The sequence below is a fragment of the Aspergillus terreus genome, genomic scaffold (assembly GCF_000149615.1).
Source record: "Aspergillus terreus NIH2624 scaffold_8 genomic scaffold, whole genome shotgun sequence".
In the NCBI taxonomy this organism is placed as follows: Eukaryota; Fungi; Ascomycota; class Eurotiomycetes; order Eurotiales; family Aspergillaceae; genus Aspergillus; species Aspergillus terreus.
The window spans coordinates 463458-480318 of record NT_165931.1 but is presented as its reverse complement, the minus strand read 5'-3'; the positions used below and the strand labels follow the sequence as shown (position 1 = coordinate 480318).

The 16861-nt window shown below is 50.7% G+C and overlaps 6 protein-coding genes across 6 annotated transcripts; 1 reads left to right on the top strand and 5 right to left on the bottom strand.

The window, feature by feature from the left end:
- Positions 1 to 102: 102 nt before the first annotated feature.
- On the bottom strand, positions 103 to 3810 carry ATEG_05808 (uncharacterized protein; the record flags this gene model as incomplete). The annotated part of the gene is made up of 4 exons (XM_001214986.1): positions 103 to 3297; positions 3353 to 3508; positions 3564 to 3701; positions 3760 to 3810. 4 exons carry the CDS (start codon positions 3808 to 3810, stop codon positions 103 to 105), a joined length of 3540 nt encoding a protein of 1179 aa, XP_001214986.1.
- Positions 3811 to 6009: 2199 nt separating this feature from the next.
- On the bottom strand, positions 6010 to 7754 carry ATEG_05807 (cytochrome P450; the record flags this gene model as incomplete). The annotated part of the gene is made up of 3 exons (XM_001214985.1): positions 6010 to 6898; positions 6956 to 7529; positions 7595 to 7754. The coding sequence occupies 3 exons, from the start codon at positions 7752 to 7754 to the stop codon at positions 6010 to 6012; spliced, it is 1623 nt and encodes a 540-aa protein (XP_001214985.1).
- A 713-nt stretch (positions 7755 to 8467) lies between these two features.
- ATEG_05806 (uncharacterized protein) lies at positions 8468 to 9124 on the bottom strand (the record flags this gene model as incomplete). Its single annotated transcript, XM_001214984.1, has 4 exons — positions 8468 to 8511; positions 8568 to 8669; positions 8722 to 8980; positions 9038 to 9124. 4 exons carry the CDS (start codon positions 9122 to 9124, stop codon positions 8468 to 8470), a joined length of 492 nt encoding a protein of 163 aa, XP_001214984.1.
- A 1841-nt stretch (positions 9125 to 10965) lies between these two features.
- On the top strand, positions 10966 to 11790 carry ATEG_05805 (uncharacterized protein; the record flags this gene model as incomplete). Its single annotated transcript, XM_001214983.1, has 1 exon — positions 10966 to 11790. The coding sequence occupies one exon, from the start codon at positions 10966 to 10968 to the stop codon at positions 11788 to 11790; it is 825 nt and encodes a 274-aa protein (XP_001214983.1).
- A 1081-nt stretch (positions 11791 to 12871) lies between these two features.
- On the bottom strand, positions 12872 to 13914 carry ATEG_05804 (uncharacterized protein; the record flags this gene model as incomplete). The annotated part of the gene is made up of 3 exons (XM_001214982.1): positions 12872 to 13540; positions 13776 to 13844; positions 13903 to 13914. 3 exons carry the CDS (start codon positions 13912 to 13914, stop codon positions 12872 to 12874), a joined length of 750 nt encoding a protein of 249 aa, XP_001214982.1.
- A 909-nt stretch (positions 13915 to 14823) lies between these two features.
- On the bottom strand, positions 14824 to 16527 carry ATEG_05803 (ankyrin repeat domain-containing protein; the record flags this gene model as incomplete). The annotated part of the gene is made up of 1 exon (XM_001214981.1): positions 14824 to 16527. One exon carries the CDS (start codon positions 16525 to 16527, stop codon positions 14824 to 14826), a length of 1704 nt encoding a protein of 567 aa, XP_001214981.1.
- Between the last annotated feature and the right edge of the window lie 334 nt (positions 16528 to 16861).

The following is a 16861-nucleotide window of genomic DNA, read 5'->3' as shown; positions in this document are numbered from 1 at the left end:
GATAATGCTCGATCAACTCAAGAACCTTCGTCTGCCACAAAGAACACGTCCCCTGAGTACCTCTCGGTCCACTGAGCCTGCAGCGAAACCGCCGGAGAGTGGTCACCATGCGACTTCTCCGTCGTCCACGGGAGCGTCGTCAATGGGAGCGTCGTTGGAGCCAATCTCGAAGAAGTACTTAGGACAGTGACTCCAACAACACTTAATGGCGTCTCCTCCGAACTGCTTGCAGTGAGCCAGAATCTCTGCTTCTTTCTCTACTGGCTTCTGGATTTTATTGAGCGCAGCCTCGGGAGAACAGAGCTCGCTGTGGGACACAGTCACAAGGAAGAGACGGGCTCTAGTCAATGCGACGTTTGCCCTTCGATTGTCTCTGGTGAAACCGAGATCAGCATTGCGTTCAGCTCCAGACACGACCCAGTCTAGGATCACCACATCGGCTTCTCCACCCCGGATACTGTCGATTGTCTTAATGCTGACGTGTCTCTGAATGTCTCGGCCGAGCCCCTTTGCCATCTGGAGGAGGGCACGTACGTAGAGAACTCGCTGGTCGGCGTAGGGGACAATGATCGCGATGGATAAGTCTGTATTTGCTTCGTCCTTGACGAGCGATTCGAGGAGGTCCATTGCGACTGCCACGTTTGCGCTGTTTGAGCGGGAGCAAGTCAATGCGTTCGTGCTTGTTGTGCCATCCACATGGAGAGCGAGTGTATTCCCGTTGAGAGACTTGACAAGTCGGCCAGTGTGCTCTTTGCACCATCTCAGGAGAGCTGCCTCGAAATTCTGTGGAATGACAAGTCGGGACACGCTAGGATCGTTTTTCATTGATCCTTTGTAGGTGAAGGCCGATGGAAACATCGCAAGAGTCGGGTTCATACGATGCTGACGAGACAACGTGACCGATGGGAAGTTGTTCTTGAGAAGTCGGTCGAACAACGACGTGGCAATTTGGGGACCGAATTCGTTAAAACCTGGCGATTCTTGAGCAGTGAGAACAAGTGGAGGGAGTTGGTGACGGTCGCCTCCACGGATGGTGCCCTTCACTTTGTTGCTGGCATCCAGGTACATAATAGGAATCAAAGCGTCAATCTCGATCGCTTGACCATCCTCGTCGGCGAGAACCATGATTCCGTTGCTGCTTTCCGCAAAGTGCTTCCTCACTAGTTCTGTGCCTGCCAGATTGTTGGTGCAAGCGACAATTTTGGAACACTTGTTCACTTCGGCTGAAATCGCCTCGTAGGCCTTTTTGAATTCGCGCTCGTTCTTATACCAGGCATCCCTTTCAGAGTCGCCCATCTTGGGCTTGGAAGCTCTCGGGGAACTCAGGTATTTATGAAAAATCTGGTACGCATCTTTGAGCTCAGCTCGGTGCTCAGTGTCTTCTTCATCTGGAGAAGAACTTGGAGAAGTGTTGACGTCGATCTGAAGGGTAATACCATTCTGGATGGCATGACGAGCTTTGGCCAAAACTTTTTGAAAAACCGTAGCGTCAGGAAATTCCCCCTCAATTTTGCGCTTCTGGGTATCCACGATATCTTTCAAGAGTCCGATGATTGCAGCATGCGCCTCAAGCTCATCCTCTTCAGCGGCTCGCTCTTCCGCGTTGTGCTGGAGCTTGGCTCGTGACTCAATTGCACCTCGGCGAATGCGAAGGACATCTGCGGTGGGCTCGAGAGCCTGAAGTTCTTTCAGAAGTGCATCAACTGCAGAGTTGCTTGCTCCGCAAAGAATGACATGCAAGCCGCATTTGACGTAGAAGAGTGCAAGGGCTGCCATGACGGCCGTTTTCCCGCATCCTGGGTAACCCTGAATGAGCCCAAAGCGTCCGGGGAGTTTTCTTGCCAGGCGAATAGCGCTCTGTTGCTCTGTGTTCCATGGCTTGAGGTTGAAAACGTATTGGAACGCAGCGTTGATGGAATCTTCATCGACATCAGCCACGGGGTCGACGACGTCCAACTCTGCCGGTTCCTGATTGAGGATCACTGGCATCCACTTCTCCTTTCGCAATTCATCCCCATCCAACAGATGAAGGCAATTCAACTGCCGTCTGAGGGGTGATGTGTTGACTTCAAAATGCAGCTGTCCCGTCCACGACTGGTCCCGCGCCAAACTCAGGAGCTTTCTACCAAACAGAGCGATGTAGACGTTCCCGACTCCAAAGTCAGCGTAATTGGGAATGGTGATGCCCTTGGTCTTTTCTTTCCTTGGCTTGTCACCCTTCTGGGGAACAGTCACAATGACCTGAACGGTGGTTCCATGGGGAATGATCAGCTCGGTGTCCTTCAGGCTGTCTGGCAAGTTGGCTTCACGAAAGGAAGTCTTAGAGAGCTCAGCAATGGCAATGACGCTTGTACCATATTCTTTCACGGTCACCGAACACTGGATATCTTGAACCCTGTCTGTTTGCACATAGGGGCGGGACCATTCAATAGTAGCGCCGTACGCCATCTTTGTGAGGTACTCATCCAAGTCGTGGAAGTGGTCTTCTGCTTTAAACTTGACCAAATCGCTGCCCCACTCTTGACGTACAATCTGTCGGGGCTTTTGCTGGCCATGGATGTATCTCACATTGCCAGACTTGGAGCGATAAGCATTCCAAGCGACAGAAGTTGGAGGATCATCACGGACTTGGCTGATTGTTTGAAGAAATCCCTCGAGACGGGAGACGTGTTGGGGTTCAACATCAACCCGGAATTTGATCTTGCGGGGCTTGTTTGAGCGAGCACCCGCGAATGAGCGGAGGAAAGAGAGAAGTTCCCGGGTTGTATCGCTAAATGCTTCATCAGGAACGAGGAGTCCGCGCGAAATGCCTCTTGATGCAATGAATGTGATGTCGACAAAGCAGGGATCTTCATGTTGCACACCAGTCTCGTCGGCATTGCCCGCGAGAGGAAAATGCTCCACAATCTCCATCTGATCCACGCAGGGTGGAAGGTTCACATCTTGGGGGGGATGTAGGTCAAACTCCAGCCGCGCACGGTGCAGAATGTTGTCGGGATGGACGAGAGACTTGTCAGCCTGGAAGTTGGGATTGGGAATCCAAACTTCAAATATCAACCTCCCTGCAACGGGGCGAAACCGGATAGAGACCTTCACAAAGACATCGCCAGCGACAGGTGATGATGTAGGGGGCAGAAAGACACCTTCGCTGACTTCAAATCGAGTGTATCTCTCCATAGGCCCTTGAAAAAAGTTCCAGTCTGGGGTTTTCGAAGCGCTCAGTTCCACCAGAATGTTTTGCGTAGGGTCCCGATTGTTTTCGACAAGAAGACCGGGAACATCATCTTCGGAAGGTTCCTGCTTAAGAAACGATGTTAGCCAGTGTGTCAGGTAAAGGGACTAGAATGCTTACGGCATTCTCTTGTGGAATGCTTGCCACATGTTGGTTGTCAGTTGACGGGTTGTCAGTTGACGGACCAGCGTCTGTCGAAGTGCACCACTCGTTGACTTCATTCAGAGGATTGTTGGCCTCGACAAGATTGCTGGGAATATTATCTCCAGAAGGCTCCTGCTTAAAAAACGTTGTTAGACAGTGTGTCAAGTAAAGAGACCAGAATACTTACAGAGTCATCATGTGAAATGCTCGCGGCATGTTGGTTGTCAGTTGACGGACCAGCGTCTGCCGAAGTGCACCACTCGTTGATTTCATTGACGGGGACTGCGACTTCACCCGCGTACTCGTTGGGGCCATCGTCGCTAACCTAAATCTCGATGTTAGTATTTGAAGGGTCAGAACCAACAGGATTGTTAGAGACTCACATCACTCTTACCATCCTCCGAATGCTGGTCTTGATAGATGATGTCCTCCATGATCCTAGCTGCTCGTTAACTTGCTAACTCCGAGAAGGAAGGCACAATGGAATGTCACTCACCCGGTGAGAAAGACACAACAATGACTATGAGAAGAAGTAACGAGAAGATAAATGACACGAAGGAGAAAACAAGAAGACAAGAAGCAACAGAGTGGAGATTAACAGAAGACGCGAAGATGAAAAGACACAATGACGAGGCAAGGAGATACAGTGACGCGAAGATAAACAACACGAAGGTGAAAACAAGAAAACAAGAAGCAACAGAGTGGGAAGACGCGAAGATGGAAAACACGGAGGAGAAAACAAGAGGAAGAGAAGACACAGACGGGACAGACAGAAGACGATAGCAAAGTGAGGTCAAAAGGAGATGAGTCCTTGATATGAGGGACTAGAGAGAAAGAAGGCAGGAAGGGGGTATGAGAAAGAGAGAGGGAAGAAGAAAGAAGGAAGAAGGAAAACAGAGGTGCGATGGAAAGGTGAGGTGAAAGGAGAGGGTCTTTGATATGAGGGGCGACAGAGGGGGAAGAAAGGACTGGGTGTGAGAAAGAGAGGGAGTAGAAGAAGTAGAAGAAGTAGAAGAAGTAGAAGAAGTAGAAGAAGTAGAAGAAGAAGGAGAAGAAGGAGGAGGAGAAGAAGAAGAAGGAAAACAGAGGTGCGATGGAAAGGTGAGGTGAAAGGAGATGGTCTTTGATATGGCGAACCTGGGAGAGGAGGAGGAGAGGCCTTTTATAGGGAGGACTGGGAGGAACAGAGGAGAGGGTAACAGAACGTCAGAAAAAATTTTCACCTAGGAAAAGTTGGCAGTGAATGCATATGCTCTTAGCTTCCAGGTCAGTACTCAATCTTCCAATATTCTGTTTGCTTTCTGCCCTAGATAGTCGCTCCCAAGCCATGGAGGTCCCCGTGAATGATGTTTGATCGTAAGAATGAATACATAGAAGACCAAAACTCATCACTACTTTCCTCATCTCTCGAGTCACTGCCCTTCCTCCTGCTGAGAGGCACCGCTTCCAACTCGCTGATATCCTCTCAGCAATCGTATTCAATAATGTCCTCCTCCCGATCCACCACCGTCAATCCATACGGCTCGTACGATTCATCAGCACGAAAGCAATTCTTCACATGCTCCTTATTACCTTCAAAATCAAGAGGCCAGTGAGTCTAGTCGTCTTTATTGTCGGTGCTGCTTTCAAACCCCGTCCCCCATCACGAAAATGCGAAAACTGCCTTTGGTATTATCATCCAGAACAAACACTACTACATCCCAGATCAAACGCATTCTCCTCACCTGCTCTTGCAAGTGCTGATACCGTTTCCAAAGCCAGATTTTATACTTTGTATTTCCATAACAGCCGCGCTGCTCGATTTACCCCATACGTCCGAGCCGGCGCGCCGGCTGCGTAGGAAACATGCGGCGCCATGACGCCTCAGGGAGGAGAATAGCCCGTTGTCAACGCTCAGATTTGGACCGCGCTTGGTCTCAGAGCTCGACTGCCCTGGCGCAGTGCAGCCAGGCATGGAATCAACGTCCTCTGCGGGAAAACAGCATGTCGCCGTCCTGGTCGAGTGGTGAAGTCAAGGAACTTCAGGTACATTTCCCGCAGTAGTGAATCCGCTGTCACCTCTAGTTTTTGCGCTGCTGGATGGTCTGTGTGTATGGGTTGGAAGAAGAGCCTTTTCTGCAACGTAGAGGACCGCGAGATGATGTCGCGCTATTTCCCACTGACGCGTTGCGTGAGAAGAAGGTCGTCCCCGGAGAGATGTTTGAGGATTGCTTTGGGGAACTCTGGGAAGTCGGCGACGCGCTGATAGGAGAGATCCATCATAGGGGTTGCACTTGATGCGGAGCTCTGTACTCTGGTATAGTTCGAACTTATATCAATTGAGGCGCGCACAGGCTCACATTCCACTGACTCATGTTTGCCGAGCCCCCCTAACCTTGTTTTTTAGCTTGTTCAGCTGCCTTTGCGTGCCCTTTGGAGCGATAGAACGGTAGGGATTCAGCAAAAGGCTTTGTCAATTTCTTTTCCGAGTCGTTGTCTCTTGATTAGTTCGAGAAGAATACATGTCCAGCCATAAATCATCGATAACTTGATTTCTCCAATGGACGAAAGATATTCAGTATCAACCATGGTATTTCACATTACAGTTCATGGCAAAATAACCGCCTGGTATATAAACAGATATCCATCGTAGCCTAACCCGTTTCAGATTCTTTGATACCCTCACCATCCCTGACAAAAATGCAGTTCAATTCTGAACCAGGACTGAGCGTAACCTCAAACTGAAGCACCGGGTCTTCAATCCGATTCTTGCCCGCAGCAGGAATCCCCTGGACCTGCTCAAACGCCTGCAAGATCCGAACGACAGTGTAGCCCATCTCGATTGTTGCGAATTGCTGTCCGATGCAGATGCGCGGCCCACCGTTGAACGGGATAAACTGCCACGGCTTGGGCTGCCAGCCAGAAATCCAGCGCTCAGGATGCCACTTCTGCGGATCAAAGTAGTTGGGCGACCCCGGGGGCGGGTAGAATTCCGGACTACGCTGCATGATCATCGTCGAGTAGATGACTCTGGTGCCCTCAAGCACGCCGATCGGGGCGCGGCCGTCGGGGCCTCCACCGCGCGGTAGGGTCGTGTCGCGGAGCGAGAAGCGAACGTTGAACGGGACAATGGGGTACAGTCGCATGGTCTCGTTTAGGACGGCGTTCAGGTACTTCATCTCCTTGAGGTCGTTGTAGGTCGGCTTCTGGCCGTTGGCACCGAGGCCGACGCGGGAGCGGATTTCTTCGCGCAGCTTCGCGACGATTTCAGGGTTGCGAGAAAGCTCGAAGAGACAGAAGGAGAGGGTTCCGGCGGTTGTGTCTCGTCCGGCGAGGAGAACGGCGACAAGTTGGTCCCGGAGAACGCGAGGATCGCGCGTGAAGCGGGCAAGAGCGTCGAGGAAGGTTTCCTTCTTGGACAGTTTCTGGTCCAGCTCCGCGGTGGATAGAGAGAGGACTCGGTCAATGTAGGGCTGAATGAAGTCATCCATCACCTTGAGCTGCTCGCGGAACTTCTTTCGAGACAGCAAAGGGCCAAATACGCTGTGTGCGGGTTAGTTACAGCTGTAGCAAGTTTGCATGGACAAAGCTTTGACTTACCCCATCCGGAAAAACAAGGCCTGACGGTGCTGAACATATCGGAAGGCTTCTGCAAACTCGGTTTCCGGGTTCTGGAGACTGTCGGTTCCTTGTCCAAGGAGGTAGTCGGTTGAAGCATCCAAGGTAAAGCGAAAGAAGAGCTCTCCCACGTCGACAATTTTGCTCCCCGTAGGCGAGCTACTGCCCTCCAAGAGCGGAATCAAATGTTGGACATGCTTCTCAAAGATCTCCGTGTCGACAATCCGGTCACGAACGAACATGGGGCGAATGAGATGTCGCGAGCGAGACCAGAGTTCTCCATCAGTGGCGAAGATACTGTCGCCGAGGAATTCTCTCCAGTCTTGATGGAACGACTCGCCTTTGCCGTAGTCTGCGAACTGTCCGGTGAGAAGCGCCTTGATATTCTCGGGATCTTTGGTGAAAATGACCCGTGCAGCCATCCCCGCGTTGACCTCGGCTGTCTTGGGATTGTCTAGTGCAGCAGCCCCTTTGGCGGTTCTCATAGCCTCGGTGAAGAATTCGAGGTCTCTGTGTTCCCTGTTGGCTTTGGAAGACCTGTAGATGAAATCCATGGCTACGACATAGACCTGTTAGCGCACGTTGAGCGCTTCCAGGACGACCTGAATTCTGGCCACGTACCATATGGCAGATAGAACCGGACTTGGGGCGCCCTACCCCCCAGACGGGCAATTTTCATCGACACCTGCATCTTGCGCAGCGTGAACAGCACGACCAGGGCCCCGAGAAAGCAGAGAGCGGCTCTCCCGGGGCTCATCTGGGTGATGAATTCTTCGATCATGGTGGGCGATGGTGATCGAGATGATTTCGTGCTCCCCCACGATGGACCCCATATGGGTTTTATAAGCTGTGGTGAGAAACAGGCCCATAGGCTCACATCTTCTCCAGATCCATTCAAATGGTGCAACAGCAGATGATCTCCCCGCATTCGTGGAGGAGCCAAGCCGGCGCCGGACGGTTAGATTCCCCTTTCAGAAGTGCTTGCGAGCCCCCGCGAGGTATGCCAATTATGGTCCTCCCACGTGGGTGGCCTGATGCTTAGGGTAACTAGCTGTAGACATGTGAAGTCTTATGTATGCATGTGAAGTTATATCATACGGCATGTTAGCACATGGTGTCAGCATGTTCAAGGAAAAACTGTCTACTACACTAAGAGCGGATTCGATATTACACCTCGTACAACCACTGGGTTTAGCATTTCTGGTAGCGTAATAGACAGTTCTTCACACTAGGTGCCTCCGTTGATAGGATATCGGGTGTGTTCCTTCACCATTCCAACACAGCTTCTTCAATTTACTTGGGTACGACAACTCGGGGACGCTCTGGACTCTGTGCGAGTTCTAGAAGCCCACATTGTGTGTCTCCTCCATCATACCCCTGGTCACGTTGATTGTTTCCTTTGCAGTCTCTCCGCCGAGTATTCTTTTCAGCAGGATTTCCTGTCAATTACTTGCTGGTACATTCTTCGCCGTGTTATTGGTGGCAACAGGAGACTCAGAGACTTAACCTGAGGGGACCAACAGTTGTCCCTTCAGAGCCTAAGACACGTCATATTAGTATGGGCAACATTCAATACCCTAGGAGTCCAGCATACCCCAGGATCGACGGTAGGCCAGATGTCTGAACTCGTAGCTGGTGTCTGCTTGTCGGCTAACGGAGAGATCCACAACTGGCTTGCCATCGGTAAAGTCAATAACTGTACCGAACATCAGTGTATAGCCCCGGGACAATATTATTTCTGTACTCACCGAACTCGAATAGAAAACCACCACCAGACAACCGAATCAAGGCATATGCAGTCACAATGGCCGCAACAATATAGTTGATCATCGGGCCCCACCAAGGCCCGTGTGCGGTGCAAGTTATTCCCGGCATTGACGCCATGGCGATGGTCGGGATTGAGGGCTGGGGTGGAATGGCCGGCATGTTCAAAGTAAAGTGCGAATGTGAATGTGAACCCGGAGCTCCTCGATGTCCTTGGGGGTATAGGCCCCCCGCTCCGGGAAGCTATAATGATCTTGTGTTAGCTTCAACTTGCCAAAGGTCTGATATAATCTAACATACTAGATCGTGATGATCCTCACAATGAGGAACACGCAGCAAAAGATCGCCGCCCCAAGCAAGGGCCCTGTAAACGAGATTACCACCCATGTCTTGGGTGGCAGGGAGACCGGGGGCGTCGGCACCGAGGGCGTGGGGACAGGGTGGGCGAAGCCCATGGAACGATAATGCCTAGATAGGTTGAAGAATAATAGAGCGGCTGGTGACAACAATGGTGCAGATGGAGAAGACGGAAAGAGGAGGAAGAAGTGTGAGCCTTATAAATGGCGTTAAAAACCTTTTGAATGGAAACTGCGATGTGAAAGCACGAAAGGGAAGGAGAACCTAGGCCTTCCATAAGGGCAATACCGTGTCCGGAAACCAGTACAACGGAGTCGATCAGAAAGTGATCTCTCTAGCTGGCATCCAAATTTGTTCTACTGGTAACAAGGAGATATTTCCAACGGACGAGAACATTGTGAGAGGTCCTTCTCGGGCATGTCTCAGTACGGCTGTTATTGTTGATGCCATTTGCCACAACAATCAGACATGAGCATGCTCTTGCTGGCGAATCTGGAAGTCTCAGCCTTCTTGCATACTACTGAAGCTGAATTTGGATAGAAGCTGCGTATACATACCTCTCACTGAACCAGGCAGCTGTACCCTGCCGACCTGAAAAATGCAGGTTCGTTAAGACTGTAGTCGTCTCCAATCCAACCATCTGCCATCAGCCCAAAGCACCTCTGGGCGCTGGCACCTTACGGTAATAGTCATCGTGGATTGGTCCTCCGCTCGGGACTTCACCAAATCACTGCCCCATTGTTCGGAGCATCTGCTTGCCATGGATGTATCTAATCTTCCCAGATTTGGTGCGATAAGCATCCCAAGCAACAGATGCTGGTGGATTATCACAAATTTGACGAAGTGTTCCAAGGAACCCACATGATGGAAATCAATGCGGATGGTCACGCCAAATACCTTAACTGAAGCCCCCCGATTATGCATTAGCTTGCCTTCCCTGGAATAAGGGGAGACACGACTTACCGCGCGACACGCAGGTCATGACTTGGGGCCTTGTACAATCAGCAACCGCTGGATGGGTGACCATGGGGGTCGCGTTGGTCTTTACGTATCTTAACCGCTTTCAATCTTGTTAGGCTCATGCCGAGCGTACAAGGCAGTCAACGTCTTTGACAAAGTCAAGGCCAAAGTGCATGGTAATACGAGGCAATTCCAGAGAGGTGTAGAGGAAGAAAGAGTCAGATCAGGGGGAAGAACGATGCATTTTTGTCTCCGCGACGGCCATAGGTGAATTCATCCCCTACCCCATTCATGCTATATTTGCATTGTTCGATGAATCAAGCCCACATCGGTCGCTGCAGGAATCTGTATAACATGATTCTTGCCCCAGAGTGACTGGCGCCCGATGCAAACAGACAGAATGAATGATGTGTCCCATTATTCCCAACTGAACATTCCAGTGGAGAGAATGCGTATGAGTGATCAGAGTTGAGATTCACACGCTGGACTTCTGCGCAGGATGGTGACGGTAGGTAACAAGCTGAATCGACACTACGAGATATCTGACGGACAGACGTTGAAGAATCATATAGGGATGGAAGTGGCCCTTATTTGGTGTCTGGCGCACCATATATCTTTCGCATCGATTGAAATTATTCTACAGATGCGCCGGCAATCTTGCAGCTTCTATGTAGTGTCTCAGCACACTAGTGTATGCCTTAGATATCGTCATAGTTCACGGAAAATTTCATCGTTAGTACGTCATATTATGGGAGGTTGGAAAAGATGCTGTTGGTAGATGATCCAGGGATGTGCAATTATGGCATGTATATTCGCATCTGCCTACGTCTTTCGATGTATAAAATGCCCAATCGTGCCCAAACAAGGTGGTTCTGTACTCTTCCTTCTTGACAACTTGCTGAGTTCGAAATATGAAGCTTATTAAGTCTATACCGGACCCCGTGCGACGCACGCTGGTTAAAACCAGTAGTGCCATCTGCAAGCCGATAGAGGCCAGGCTCGAGAGTTCGGGAAGATGGGAGAATGCTCAAAAGTTCCGCAAACTACAGCATCAACTTATTGGGCTTACCGAAGATCAGTGGCAATATATTTCCGAATACTTCAGGTGTGAAGAGGTTGTACATCTGGTAACACAGGCGCACGAGAGAGTGCTAAATGCTTATAACGAAAGGAGGCGTCAGTCCCCAGACGGCCTTGCTGAGATGGACCGTTACAAAAAACAACGGGGGGATTTGGAGCGGAGTCTTCGAAAATACAGAGACAACATCCGAGCCGCTGAAGGAGTGATGAATCTCTTAAAGAGAAAAATGGGACACACACCACTATACCGCGCTATGACATCTCGTCAACGCGATCTAGACGGGCACCTCAGGGACTGGCTTCAGGGTCGATGTGCTGCCAACGGGGGATGTTGTGCTCGGTCATGTGGCTGCTCTGAGAAGCTACGAGGCACCACGAGTAGCCGAGGGCGTTTTGGTCATTGTACGCCTTTATGTGACTGCTGTGCGCGGTATAAGGGTTACCGGCTTGAGGTCAAAGCTTACCGTTCCATCTATCCGGATGGACTGGTGCCGAGGGAGGTGAAAAAGTACTTGCATATGAGACTTCAATATGAGGGGCAATTCAAATTGAATCCGAAGGAGACAAAAGATACGAATAGTGCACTTCTTATGGATGCGTATGTGTGGGGGCTGCATCCTGGTAGGAAAGAGGGAAGCGATGGCCAAGCTGACTAGCTAACCACTGTTAATTGTGGGTGAGAATCCTGAAATCATATAACAGCTACCTAAGGAATACAAGATCAACGCTATCCATCCAGAACATTACATTATATACGATGAATTTGGGCTTGTTGAGTATAATCGAACGGACTGAAGAAAAGACAAATGCTGGAGAGACGTTCAAGCAAACTGGTAGCAACGGGCCGACCAGTATTTGAGCGAGAGGTGAGCTCTCAGGAATTTAGGTACACATTAGTGGACGAGAGGATTGTCAATGAACTGCTAAAATCATACTGAGCTCGTCCTTTTCGTACTCCGTCAACGCACGATTATGTCTGCCCATCATACCTGCGGCTTTCGACAAATGCCACACCCTATAGGTCTGAAGATGCTGGGCCTTGCGATGCTAAATACGACCATTTCTTGATTTTTCTACCACTTTTCACCTTTGGTTCCCTTTTCGAACTTATCATGGAAGTGGCGATTCAGTCTATTGCCATTTAGATGTGCAATGGCTTACTAGAGCCGAGCGATATCCTGGTAGATCTGTGTTAACGTGGTAACATTCGCTGGAAGGAACCCCAAGCTGGCTGGGATGTGACAGTGATGATAGGCAAAACCCCAGACGAGCGGGGCAGTTAACGATCAGTTCGCGGTCAAGGAGAAATCTCCAATGCACGAGAACCTCGGGAGTATTCTCTCTCGGTTTTGCCTGACTGAGGCAACCTTTGTTGATGATCTCCCCCTTTGCCACGACGATCAGGCATGATCGTGCTCGGGTTAGAGCGACTTTTGTCCGGCGGTTGTCGGACGCAAATCCTGGGCCGGATTTCGTTCCTGAATCAACAACCTAATCCAAATCGACGACGTCGGCTTCGTGGCCTTCCTTAGAATCGACAGTGGCGACTTTGACCATTTCTTTCCAGGCAATGTTCAAACCCTCGGAGAGCCTCATCATCCTTCCAATGTACTCCTTCTTCTGTTCGGAGTATGTGGCAATGATAGCGCACGTAACTCCATTCAGAGCACCACGGTTGACGAGAGACTCGACAACATCCATGGCAACAGAAACATATCTGTGCCCCTGGCACAACGTTCACCAATATCCGCCACCATTGGTGACTGGTTCGATACACTTGCGCATGACATGTGTCAAGAGAGTGTACTCGGGGTTTCCTTCCGCTCTTCTGGATAGTGATAACTTGAGGGCCTGTAGGTGACCAATCAATGCGATGTGCTTCTCGAGTTCCAGGCTCTCCTCGACGACTGCACCGGGCTCCAGCGGATTGGCAGATGTTCTAGCCCTCTTTTCAACCTCTCCACGAATACGCACGTACTGGATAGGATCCAATGCGCTAAGCTCATCGAACTGAGCTCTTTCAACGACGAGAAAGACGTTGAATCCGCAACGATGGAGGAAGATGGCCGTGGCGGCCAGGACACTGGTCTTGCCGCAGCCCAGGAATCCCTCCAGAATGGCACAGCCCCCTTTCGTACGACGAAGGGACCTGAACGCAGCTTTCTGCTGTGCGTTCCATTTTCTCAGGCGAAGAAGTCGAGCCAACGCAGCGTTGACCACGCTGTTGTCTATGCCATGTAGGAGGTCTACATCTGGCAATGCATTGCATTCTTGGTTGAGAAAAAGATCAAGCCATCGACCAACCCCGTTCTCATTCGACTGGAGCTTGACCAGTGCGTTCACCTGCCGCTTCACTGGCGCTTCGTTTATCTCGAAGTTGACACTTCCTCCGTGTGTGACGGTGGCCTCTTCCTCGTTGATTAATTTCGAGACGGTCTCCTAGAAGACAACTTGGATGTCTTCTGCGGCGGCGTCTTCAACATATCCGGCCACAGTGAACCCACTGGGCTTCCATTCGTTGGGCGGGCCCGACTGCTGGGGGATGCCCATAGCCAACTTGACATTGGTGTCCTCGGGCAAGATGACCCGGCCTGATGCTAAAGTCAGCACTGATCCTTGTTGAACGCCTCGAGATTCTTACCTGATCAACGGTCGGTTCGTTATCTTGCGAACTTGCCCTGGGCTCATCAAAGCTCTGGGTGATGTCACCCTGGTGGAAGATGTCAGCTCTGGTCTGTCTGATGTGCTAATCATTCGGGATGGCTTACCTGTTCTGACATCTTTTGCGAATGTCAGGAATAGCCCGAGGCTAGTCTGAGCTTGCGGGCCAGGCCAACCGTTACAGTACCGAAAAGTGCCAAGACACCTAGAGGTACACAAGATGTAGAAACGAGGTGATGGATAGTTCTCAAGAATTCGAGGCCTGAAGATGTACGGGCCTGAGAGAGAGACGAAGGGATAAGACCCTCGGAGGGTCGGAAGATATAGAAAACGGGGAATACTTTTAAGAACTGACGCTTGAAAGTGACCATCACGCTATCAACAAGTGCCAAAGCACCTAGTGGTAGGTGAGAAAGGAAGAGGATGAAGAGGAAGAAAGAAGGTCTGGAGATGAGGGGGAGAGAAGGAGATATATATAGAAGATCAGAACAAAAAGGTGGGAAGAAAAGGGCCCATCGGGGGAGTATATTCATGATCACACATTCATCTTGGAGAGGAGGTTCACTACGGTCTTATGCTGAATTCTATCACTCATTGTAGGTAGATCATAAGTCATTACAGATGGAGAACGATGACTTTGAAGCAATTCAATGAGTATCGTTTAATCAAGAAGGTGAAGCTATGGCACTTTGTATGGTCTCGAAAAGACGAACAACAACGGACCGTTTGCTTGACCTTTCTATATAGAGGTCTTCGGTTACGGAGGTACTGCGAAATGTTGGAAAGTACAGTCTCTACAGAATCAGAGAGTATCTATTACAACTGGCTTATAGGTACTTTATGTTTATGCACTTAGGATCATGGACAGCGTCACATAGGAGCCCCAAACATCTGGATTCTGATACAGCGTCTCGTTGAGCTTTGACAATTAGTTATTAGTATTAGAGCACACCAGAACAAACCCATAATTCACAAAACTCCAAACTCCAAGCCAACCTCTATCACAAACTCCTTTCTCCCATTCACATCTAGGCAGTTCCAAAGAGATGCTGGATACCGATAAGGTCCTCTGGCAGGTCAAATCCTGCACGAACAAGAGCCTGATACACTCGATCATCGCCACGAAGCAAACTCGTCACCAACGCAGACTCGATCTCATCCCTCCGCTCTTCCAAATCAATAAAAAACAGAAGGATATGAACTGTGTCCACGTGGCCATTCACAATAGCCCAAGTCAGGGCAGTCTGACCATGGCGGTTGGCAACGTCATATCTCGCGCCACGGCAGAGGAGATAGTTCACAAGCGAGACATACCCATGCTCCATAGCCTGGATGATAGGCAGCGGGAGGCTCTCCGAAGCGAGATTCATGCTCACCCCCTGCTCGTCCATCTGCCTCACCATGTCAAGATCATTCGCATCGACGGCCAGATAGAGCAGCACGGCGACGCTCGCGCGACGATGCCGACGCAGGTCCAGCCCGAACGCCAGCAAGAGCCTGCAGAGGACAATCGAGCGCTCCTTTTCGAACCTCAGCGCGAATTGCAGCGGGCTGCCGAGCTTATCGACGACGTTGGGGTCGGCCCCATACTTCAACAGATCCTTGACGATGACCACGGCCCTTATATCCTCATACTTCAGCGCGCAATTGAGCGGCGACTCGTCCCACGGCCCGCCCAGGTTTGGGTCGGCCCCCCACTCCAGCAACTGTCTCACGACCCGGATGGACATACCCTGCACCGCGTGGAGAAGGAAATACCACGGCAGGCTGCCGCCGTTTGTCTTCACGAGCGCCGGCCACCGCCTGTAGACCCACCGCGCCACGTCGTCGAGGCCGTACAGGCAGGCAAAATCGAACATGAAGTGTGGTATATGAAGTTCGTCGTCGGTGAACGAGAGGCCGGCCCAGAGAAGGGGCATAATGGCGCCCTTGAATGCCGAGTGCAGCGGGGTGAGGACCAGATGTCTGTTGTGCTTGTCATGCATGTTCGGGTCGCTGCCGTACATGAGCAAAAGTCTGACAGATGCGACGCTTGTGCCTCGACGCAGAGCCCAGCCCAGCGCCGTGAGCCCGTAGTGTCTGTCTGTCAGGAACACCGAGGCGCCGCTTTCCAACAGCATCCTGACCGCCATGTCGTGCCCGTTGGCCGCTGCGCTCATCAGCGGGGTCCGATCCTGCTCGTCTCTGAAGTCGATTGGGAAGCCATAACTCAGCAGTCTTCTGATGATGTCGGTGTCTCCAAGTCTGGCGGCGTAGTTGACGAAGGGAAGTTGGGTGGCCGCTGGCTCGGATAGCAGTTCGTCACCCTTCCACTCCATCAGCATGTCAATGGCTATACCGTCAGATTCTTCGACGATGCTCTTCAGCATCATTTGTCCATTGAAGGGGCTTGGCGCGTGGATGTCGAGGTCTTGTTCTCGTGCAATTAGGAAGCGGACGGTTCCTCGAATGGTAATTCCATCATACCAGATGAAGCAGAACTTCATCCATGAGAAGCCTTGAATGGTGTTTGATACCTCGACTAGTCCGCGTACGAGGTCGTCTTTCTTGTCTCTAAGCGCTTCTAGGAAGATCCTGCCATCATGCTCCCTCAGCGCATTGCGGTACATCTGTCTGTTCAAGAGCTGGTACATGGAGGAATTGGTACGGCTCAGGGCACTCAGGTCCCTGCGGGTTTCGCAAGCATCACCAATCTTGAGCAGAAGCTCATTGGGAAGCTTGAGGATGGACATGGGCGTTTGTTTCTCTGTTGGATGTAAATGTATGAGGATTGTGGGATATGATGTAGGGTAGATATGTAGCAGCAATTGCGCAGAAAAAGGTTACAAAAAGCACGAGGATATGGTGTAGAGTGCACAAGGAGCTCTAGCTTGTTATCAAACTACGTGTTTATATAGTCTTCCACAAACCTGTGCCACTTTCTCTGGTGCGGTATATTGCGGTAGATTGCGTCTATACTGAAGGGACCTCCCGAGTGAAGCCAAGATAGTTACAAAGAATACCATGGTGAATGCACTCACCTGGACAAAGCTATTGTTTCTTCACAATGTTCAGCAGATAAAAAAA